The 10000-nt window shown below is 39.5% G+C and overlaps 1 protein-coding gene across 1 annotated transcript in view; it reads right to left on the bottom strand.

Moving 5' to 3' along the window:
• Window positions 1–10000, bottom strand: part of csmd3a (CUB and Sushi multiple domains 3a) — a 307148-nt gene that overhangs the window by 235846 nt on the left and 61302 nt on the right. The window contains exons 19-20 of the mRNA XM_077229908.1: window positions 5932–6058; window positions 2849–3051 (exon numbers count right to left, since the gene is read on the bottom strand). Of these exons, the coding sequence (XP_077086023.1) occupies window positions 2849–3051; window positions 5932–6058 (330 nt within the window). The remainder of the gene's footprint in view (window positions 1–2848; window positions 3052–5931; window positions 6059–10000) is intronic.

Below are 10000 nucleotides of genomic sequence, written 5' to 3'. Positions count from 1 at the left end.
ATAAATTTAAAAAATGCCATATATCCCCCTCAAAACTGCACAACTGTAGAGTAAAACATTAATTAATAAAAGCGATAGTGAATGCGTGTGTGAAAAAACTGACGTGATTGTTACAAATCACACTGTCTGTGGCCTCTGGAGAACTCAGAACAACGTTTAGCTTAAAGTTTAAGGTTAAAATAACTGCCATTAAATTACATATCTTACTAATATGCAATTAGATAAACTGTACATTCATTACATTACCTCTGTCTTTATCCCCTTTTATCCTCTTCTCTTCCGTTTGGCGCTGTATCTATTGCAGACTACCTGTATAATGCCAATCTAAAATATGTCATGTAAATTTGTCCATCCGTCACAATCAGCACATTCACCATGTCTAGACCTGCGCGAGCTGCCAGGCCCGTTTCTACGGGGTGCTTGAGTGTGTTAAGTGCCCTCAAACGAATGCAATGCTGTCTACATTGGATGCAGCGAGGGCCGACGCTACACAACACATTAGCAACAGTGAACTGATCGCGCGCGCTCTGTTTCTGACGCACTTCAAGCACTCGCTGGGCGGGGGAAGATTGACGTGCCGGACCGGAGTCGGGGGACTTAATTACGTTTTTGTAGACTTGTTTTGCTTTATTTTATAGTATTTTGGATTAATGTTTTTCAAATAGTATTAGTAAAAAAAAAATTCAAATTTTTTTTTTCACTCGTTCACTCATTTTGGCGCCCCTATTGTGTGGCGCCCCTAGCATTTGCCTAGTCCGCCTATGCCACAGGCCGGCCCTGTGTGTGTAGTGTGTGTAGTGTGTGATGTGTGTAGTGTGAAACTGTGTAGTGTGTGTAGTGTGTGTAGTGTGAAACTGTGTAGTGTGTGTAGAGTGAAACTGTGTAGTGTGTGTGTAATCTGTGTAGTGTGTGTGTAGAGTGAAACTGTGTAGTGTGTGTGTAGTGTGTGTGTAGTGTGTGTAGTGTGTGAAGAGTGAAACTGTGTAGTGTGTGTGTAGTGTGTGTAGAGTGAAACTGTGTAGTGTGTGTGTAGTGTGTGTAGTGTGTGTAGAGTGAAACTGTGTAGTGTGTGTGTAGTGTGTGTCTAGTGTGTGTAGTGTGTGAAGAGTGAAACTGTGTAGTGTGTGTGTAGTGTGTGAAGAGTGAAACTGTGTAGTGTGTGTGTAGTGTGTGTGTAGTGTGTGTAGTGTGAAAAGAGTGAAACTGTGTAGTGTGTGTGTAGTGTGTGTAGTGTGTGAAGAGTGAAACTGTGTAGTGTGTGTGTAGAGTGAAACTGTGTAGTGTGTGTGTAGTGTGTGAAGAGTGAAACTGTGTAGTGTGTGTGTAGTGTGTGAAGAGTGAAACTGTGTAGTGTGTGTGTAGTGTGTGAAGAGTGAAACTGTGTAGTGTGTGTGTAGTGTGTGTAGAGTGAAACTGTGTAGTGTGTGTAGTGTGTGTAGTGTGTGTAGAGTGAAACTGTGTAGTGTGTGTGTAGTGTGTGAAGAGTGAAACTGTGTAGTGTGTGTGTAGTGTGTGTAGAGTGAAACTGTGTAGTGTGTGTAGTGTGTGTAGTGTGTGTAGAGTGAAACTGTGTAGTGTGTGTAGTGTGTGTAGTGTGTGAAGAGTGAAACTGTGTAGTGTGTGTGTAGTGTGTGAAGAGTGAAACTGTGTAGTGTGTGTGTAGTGTGTGTAGAGTGAAACTGTGTAGTGTGTGTAGTGTGTGTAGTGTGTGTAGAGTGAAACTGTGTAGTGTGTGTGTAGTGTGTGTAGTGTGTGTAGAGTGAAACTGTGTAGTGTGTGTGTAGTGTGTGTAGTGTGTGTAGAGTGAAACTGTGTAGTGTGTGTGTAGTGTCTGTGTAGTGTGTGTAGTGTGTGTAGAGTGAAACTGTGTAGTGTGTGTAGTGTGTGTAGAGTGAAACTGTGTAGTGTGTAGTGTGTGTGTAGTGTGTGTGTAGTGTGTGTAGAGTGAAACTGTGTAGTGTGTGTGTAGTGTGTGTAGTGTGTGAAGAGTGAAACTGTGTAGTGTGTGTAGTGTGTGTAGAGTGAAACTGTGTAGTGTGTGTAGTGTGTGATGTGTGTAGTGTGTGTAGTGTGTAGTGTGTGATGTGTGTAGTGTGTGTGTAGTGTGTGTGTAGTGTGTGTAGTGTGTGTAGAGTGAAACTGTGTAGTGTGTGTAGTGTGTGATGTGTGTAGTGTGTGTAGTGTGTAGTGTGTGATGTGTGTAGTGTGTGTGTAGTGTGTGTGTAGTGTGTGTAGTGTGTGTAGAGTGAAACTGTGTAGTGTGTGTGTAGTGTGTGTGTAGTGTGTGTAGTGTGTGTAGAGTGAAACTGTGTAGTGTGTGTGTAGTGTCTGTGTAGTGTGTGTAGTGTGTGTAGAGTGAAACTGTGTAGTGTGTGTAGTGTGTGTAGAGTGAAACTGTGTAGTGTGTGTAGTGTGTGAAGAGTGAAACTGTGTAGTGTGTGTGTAGTGTGTGTAGTGTGTGTAGAGTGAAACTGTGTAGTGTGTGTGTAGTGTGTGTGTAGTGTGTGTAGTGTGTGAAGAGTGAAACTGTGTAGTGTGTGTGTAGTGTGTGTAGAGTGAAACTGTGTAGTGTGTGTGTAGTGTGCGTGTAGTGTGTGTAGTGTGTGAAGAGTGAAACTGTGTAGTGTGTGTGTAGTGTGTGTAGTGTGTGAAGAGTGAAACTGTGTAGTGTGTGTGTAGTGTGTGTAGTGTGTGAAGAGTGAAACTGTGTAGTGTGTGTGTAGTGTGTGTAGTGTGTGTAGAGTGAAACTGTGTAGTGTGTGTGTAGTGTCTGTGTAGTGTGTGTAGTGTGTGTAGAGTGAAACTGTGTAGTGTGTGTGTAGTGTGTGATGTGTGTAACTGCTCTTACTGGAGAAGTCGATGGCGAATCCAGATTTGCTGATGTAGAAGTCGGTCTCGAACTGGACGGTGACGATGTTGAGAGTGCTGTGGATGCCGTCGGGTAACAGAGACCCGCTCACGTCTCTCAGAGCCATCTCGTTCTCCGGGAGCCCGTCCCAAACCTTCAGGATATCGTGAGACGCCTCCGTGTCAAACGCCAAGAACTGCAGACTGAAACACATCTACAGTAAAGCCTGTGATTCACACTGGAATGCTCATGTGCACAAAAATACTTAAAGCAATCTAATCAAATGAATAATAAGATAAATCAAGTACCAAATACCATAAATGCAATTAATAAATCTTCTAATACCATTAAATATGAAGTGTATTTATAAATATGTGATACTGTATTAAATGGTAAGGCTTGTTCCGTTTGCTTTATTGGTTAATCAGACCATTAAATACAACTGTTCATTTTTATTATACAAATGTGTCATTAAATGTGTACAAATTTACAATGAAACTTACATTGTAAAAATGTAAGCAACTTACAATGAAAAATACTTCTGTTAGTTAATTGGGCCTTACTGTAAAGTGCTACCAATAATTTATTAAAGGAGACTTTCAATAATGTATTTACCCAGCAAGCGTGACCCTCATCCAATAAAGACTAATGCAGCGCCGTAATCAAAGGTCAAAGACCTCAATCTTAAGGAAATAAAATGACATTAAAGTAGATAAACTGGACTACTGGTCAGGTCAATGCAATCTGTTTTACATTAATAAGCTTGATTCTCTCCTATGCAATTCCTCAAATAACTGTCTCTCTCCTGAAGTGATGGACGCTTTCGAAAACACGCTTCATGAAGCTTCGAGATATTTGCGAATCATTTGTTTCGAAACAGTGATACGAAGAGAGTATCAAATTGCCAAAGTCACGTGATTTCGGTAAACAAGAGTTTGTTCGCATTTTTCACAGTTTCGTGATTTTCATGATTCGTAATTCCAATGATTCACCGCTAGGTGGCGATCTCATGAACTAGTGACTACATGTGATCTTTACCTGCATGATTTCGGTTCAATTTTATACATTTGTAAACATTTAATGACACATTTGTATAATAAAAATGAAGAGTTGTATTTAATGGTCTGATTAACCAAGCTATCCATAAAACGAACAAAACAAAATATCACCTATTATAAAGACACTTCATATTTGATGGTATTGGATGATTTATTAATTGCATTTACGGTACTTGATTACACCTTCAATAAAACATTTGCAATTTCTTTGTAAAAGTGTTTCATGCATGTTCATATTTCGTTGCATTTACACTGTTCTGGCCAGCAGGGGTCACCAGCGTGTGGCGTTGCGATTTTGCGATGCAACTGATTCGAAGTTTCGAAAAGCTTTGTTTTTCCCATCACTATGCCAGTGACTTAATAATAGGGTTAGGAATCGAAAAAGTCAATTCTGCTTATCTGTTCCTGTGTGTGCAGGCTAGTGTTGTCAAAAATATCGATATTTCGATAAATATCGATACTGAAATATCGGAACGGTACCAATACTAATTTCCCGAAGTATCGATACACCGATACTAACCGAGGGGTCACTATCACTTCTCGCCAAAGGCGCGTTGACAAACACGACACGTGACGCACTCGTCTCATTCGCTCTGGTTAAATAGCAAAAGTGAAAGGGAAGATGGCGAGTGCGGCGCCGCGACCGGCTTTGGTTGATTGATAAAGAACACCGCGAGCGGGCATGCCGGAGAATAGCGCGGACACGTGTAAAAAACACACCGCGAGCGGGCATGTCGGAGAATAGCGCGGAGACGCGCTTCACACTCCAATTTGATACAGTTAAGTGCTTCGACACAATCTGTATTATTAAAAGCAATATATAAATAAAGGTAACTTGACTAGATGCTGATCCAGTGAGCATTGTTTCCGCGTGTGATGCACGCACGTTTGCATTTAAATCTGTTCATCAAATTACGTTAATGTAGGCTATTAACCAGCATTTATGACCGATGAACAATGCATTTGTTACAGTATATTTTAATCTTTGATAACAGTAGGTAATAAAAAAAACAACGGATCATGTTAGCTCTTGTCCAATGAAAAAATATTAACAGATAGAACTCAGGACATTTTTTTCATGTAAAATATACCTCATTGTCATGTTCTAGACTTGTAATATTTAGCTTTAAATAAAAAAAGACCCCCTTAATATTGTGGCAGTTTTTTTCTCTGTGGTATCGAAAATGGTATCGAATATCGATATTTTTCAAGGTATCGTATCGAAGTTAGAAATTCTAGTATCGTGACAACACTAGTGCAGGCCTGTGTTCACGTGCACAGAAAGCCGCCTCTCATACAGCGTGCGAACACTGAATTGAGTTCTCTTCCTTGTATTTCATGGATTATGCTCGTAAACACAGTCGGTTTTGTCTTAAGTGAGCGTACACAGAAATCAGATAGAGTAACAGTATATTAGATCCATGCATTAGCTCTTAAAGTGACAGCAACCTAATTAACCTGCTCATTAATGTCAATCAAACAACAAAATTGATGATTGATCTTGACTGAATAACTTTTGTGAGTTTAATAAATATTAATCTATATATTTCTTATAAAGTGAAGTGTTATTTTACATATTTTTGATTTCACTTTCAGTAGCCTGAACACTATAACTAGATCTACATTCAATTTGTATATTTGTTCAGTTTTATTTATGTGTGCTATTGCGAACACATTTATTTGTTCTGACTGTTACTTGTTATTAATAGAGTTTAGGGTTTTATAGTTAGGCTAGTTGTTTTTGCGGTGATATTGTTAAAACCGTAGGCAAAAGTTTAAACATGCCCTTTAAGGCTGCTGATTTACGTTCATGGTATTCAGCTGTAAAAAGAGACAGATGTTTGATTTCATTTTTTTTTTAAACTTCAAAATTCAATCGATACCCAACCCTACATTTTTTAATATAACTCCGATTGTATACGTCTGAAAGAAGAATGTCATATACACCTAGGATGGCTTGAGGGCGAGTTTTGAGTGATCTATCCCTTTAACGATCCACGTTTCCTTGTTATTAATAATCATCACCTGACAGTGTTGCCGGGGTCCACCTCGATGGTCCATGTGCAACGGAGGTTGTTGTCATATGGAAAAGGGTATCCAGGAGAGAGTATGCGTCCAGATGATACACCTTTAAAACTTCCCCCACACTCCGCTACAATAGATCAAAACAAGAAGTTATTGCGCTGTCAACTCCCACCCACGACGAAGACGAGATGTATTCTTCCTGCCATTAATGATGAGCTCTGTGGAGACTGTGTTTCTGGATCTGACACCCCCTCATCATCCCGACGAGGACATGCAACAATGGGCTGTAATTATGCATGCAAGAGACGCTGCTTTTAACTACGTTCCTTGTGCATGCCATTAATTAATGTTAAAACTCTGTCCACATTATTTATGAGTTCGGTCTTGCATGAGAAGCAGAGGACCACTGCATATATCACAAAAAATAAAGGAAGTATTATCATATTCATTACTGTGGCCTCAGCCACAATATCTGCACTACATCGCTCATTAAAGCACTTGTTTCTGTGCCGCATTACAGCAAACGCTGATCTCATGAATGAACAGGTTCTCTAGTGACAAAACAAAAATACTGTCATTACAATGGTAACGAGTACAGAGACGGACAAGACAAACACTGCAGGAAAAGAAAGCCGGCCCCTGGAGATTAACATGTCTGATATATTTTCAATGGCCACTTTAGAGCTGGAGTGTCTGTGGAATTTGTGGCTTTTAATGTTGTTTATATGTCTATGTGGTGTTTTTAATACGCTCTAAAACAAACCATGTGTAAATTCATAAGTCGACAGCATTGCTGAGTATTTTCTGCTTAAAACTGCAGTGAAACAAAGACAGTCTCAAAAACACGCTTTGAAATCGCTGGTGTTTCTGACGTCACAAACTACCTTGCAACCAATCAGATCAACGTGTGATCGTCAACCAGTGGATCTCTGAGTGAGTGAGTGAGTGGAGGCGGGGCTCATTTGCATATTCATAGAACCACGCATACTAAATGAGGCAAGCATGTCGAGTTACATTCAAGATATTTTAAGGCATTAAGAAGTGTTTTTCACGGAAAAAACATTTAAATATGTCATTTTGGAGAATATTAAGGGATAAAATGATTGACTACAGGAGGACTTTAAAGGTTTTGTTTGAGTTTAATAAGCAGAGACAGACACTGATGTGAACACAGTCATTCTGTGGCAATATCAAAACATTGCTCTGTTTGTTTGAGCGCACAGAAACACTTTGTTTGAATCAACCAATGATGTGATTTTGGCGGAGGACTATGTTTTTGTCCCAGTGGGGAAACCTGTCTGAAAACAGTCATTATTCTTACAGTTATTTTGGAATTAATTTGCCTCCTAACCCAATACGAGCAGCAAACTAATCGCACATTTAATGGATGTTTTTCACATGATAAAGAGTAAAAATCACATACATGTACTTTTATTTTTACATGGGCAAGTGAAATAAATAACGGAAAGTGATCTGGGGCCGTATTCACAAAGAATTTAATTTTACGACTAGGAGTACTCCTAAATCACACTAAAATATTTTAGCTAGGATTTTTCTCTTAAAAGTTATTCACAACGCCTTTCAGACCTACTCTTAGTAAGGAAAAATGACAACTCCTAAACTAAGAGTGAGTCTTCTTTGCTATGGATGACGTCAATTCTCATGCACGAGTTTCCTCGCAATGATCACGGTGATTGGTTGTTAGATGACAGGGCCATCATGCGGAACATAACACAGACGCAACAAATCATGGAATTACCACATCTAAATATGTCTGTGTCCTACACAAAATAATAATAGTAATGTCATCGAAATGCATATATAATGACATGTTTGTGCAGGCCCCAGTGAAGTGTAATTCTAAAAAGGCAGAAAGAGAGAGAAAAGTGGTGAATTCAATTAAATTAAATTAAGGTAGCCTAATACCCTAATGAAACCGCCACTTTCCTAATAATGAAAAACGACTCTTGCATTAACACTTGCTTGGTTAATTGACATCCTATTAGTATGGAAGCTTGTTTCCGCCACTGAATAAAAAATAAATAATAATAACTGTGACTTTTCATTGAGAGAATTGTGAGAAATAAAAAGTAGCAATTACCTTTTTTATTTTTCATTCTGTGGCGGAAACAAGCTTCCATAGCCTAAATAGACTTAATGCAAGGAAATGTTGCTCCTATTGAAGCAATGTAATAGTTGAATGACGGTGGATTATGAACTCGCCAAAACGGAAAAGAAAGCCCAACTGGACGCAGGATCAGTTACTGCTGCTTGGTGTTGGTGCTGAAAACAAAAACAAAAAATTAAATAAAAGGGAAATTCGACACTGGGATATCAAGTAAAACTAAGCGTGAGACATGGGAGAGGATTTGTTTGCAGATCAATGCAGCATTCCCGCATGTGTCGCGGACCCCGGACGACTGCGAGGCGGTGATATGCGCTACAATCCTTTGTGAATAGGTCTTAGTGAGTTAGGAGTCCTCTCGACATCTTTTAAGCTGTCCCAGACTTAGGTGCTACTTTTAGGGATAAAATGCTTCGTGAATTACTCTTAGTGAAAAAAATTAGGAGTCCTAAAGTTAGGAGTGACAAGCCCATTATTTTTAGGAGTTGCTCCTAAATTCGCCAATTAGGAGCTACTTTTAGCCTTAAAATTATTTGTGAATACGGCCCCTGGACGGTCAACTTGCTTCATAACGGATTTAAATCTTACGTTGCATTTTATAATTGCATGTGATCTGCTTTTTGAAGAGGGAAAATAGTTGTATAAAGAGAGACATTTATCAGCTAGCTTTTGCATGAAATATTTAGCACAGCCAGGATGTGCACTATTTTGATGTTGAAATTCCCAAGGCGCTGTCATAGGAGCGAGTGGATCCCCGAGGCAAAGCTTCCAGCGTTTGCTCATCGGGATTCAGTCTACAGACAGACCGGCTACTTCACTCTGACTGCTCTATTGTTCATCAATTTCATCATACAAAAGGCAAGAATAAGCTGGTCTATCATAAATATTGATGACTCTGCGAGACCGATCAACTTATGTGAAACTTCTTTATAGTTTGCCTGAGCGTTTTGAGACTGAGACTCTGTTCTGAGAACATTGGGCTCTACCTTGCTGACTACAAAAGCAGGAGATTAAAGATAAAAATGACCTATTATGCTTTTATCCATCTGTCTTTAGTGTGTGATGTTGCTGTTTGAGCATGAAAAAGCTCTGCAAAGTCCTTCTATATCAGTGTCAGTGTTTCTGAACTCCTGAAACGAGGCTTTGTAGTCTTGAGTTTATTCACAATATTCCTCATTATAATAATTCATTCGCAGAATAAAGGGGCGGGGCCTGGTTGAGTTAGTTAGTAGTGTGTTAAACTGGCGGTTATGGTAAGGGGCGGGACATTTCCCAACACACTCAAAGCGCTCGACCAATCACAACACACTGATCCAGCCGACCAATCAGAGCACAGTGTGCTTTTCAGAAGGAGGGGCTTCATAGAGCCATTAAGTAAACTGGTGTGTGTTTCCCGAAAGCATCGTTAGTCAGCTATGGTCTGTCGTTATCAGCAGTTCAACGAGTCGGTGTTTCCCGAAAACATCGTTCCAACGAACATTCGCAAACAGCATCGCAGAGTTGTGTGTGTGTGACGGCAGATCTCGAGCTGCTGTTAGAAGCAGAGTTTCTAGTTTTCATCACATGTGACTCAATAAATCCTGATCTTGAGACAAATAAGAACTGTCTATATCTTTTATTTAAAATACATACAAATGTCATTTACATCTTTGAGTTTGTCAGGAGATTTAAAGCGTAGTTTCTGAAGAGTGCGCATGTGTGAACGAGCTCTAGTGTGTGAGAACGAGACTATGATTGAACCTTGTAATAAAGCAAAATAACTGAGAAAAATGAGAAATAGTTCTCAGATGTCTGTAATATATAGCAAAACATCTAGCGTTAATTCGATCTCAAACAGATTCATTAACAGTAGTTATTACTCCATAACCTGCGTGACATCATTAACCAACGTGGTTGAACGAGCAGTTTGCGACAGAACAGTTTCAGGAAACAGTCGTGACTATA

This window comes from Siphateles boraxobius, unplaced genomic scaffold (genome assembly GCF_051911475.1).
Source record: "Siphateles boraxobius isolate OS27281-9 unplaced genomic scaffold, OSU_SipBor_1 137, whole genome shotgun sequence".
NCBI lineage: Eukaryota > Metazoa > Chordata > Actinopteri > Cypriniformes > Leuciscidae > Siphateles > Siphateles boraxobius.
Note: the sequence above shows the minus strand (reverse complement) of the source record. Positions and strands in the feature narration are given on the sequence as shown.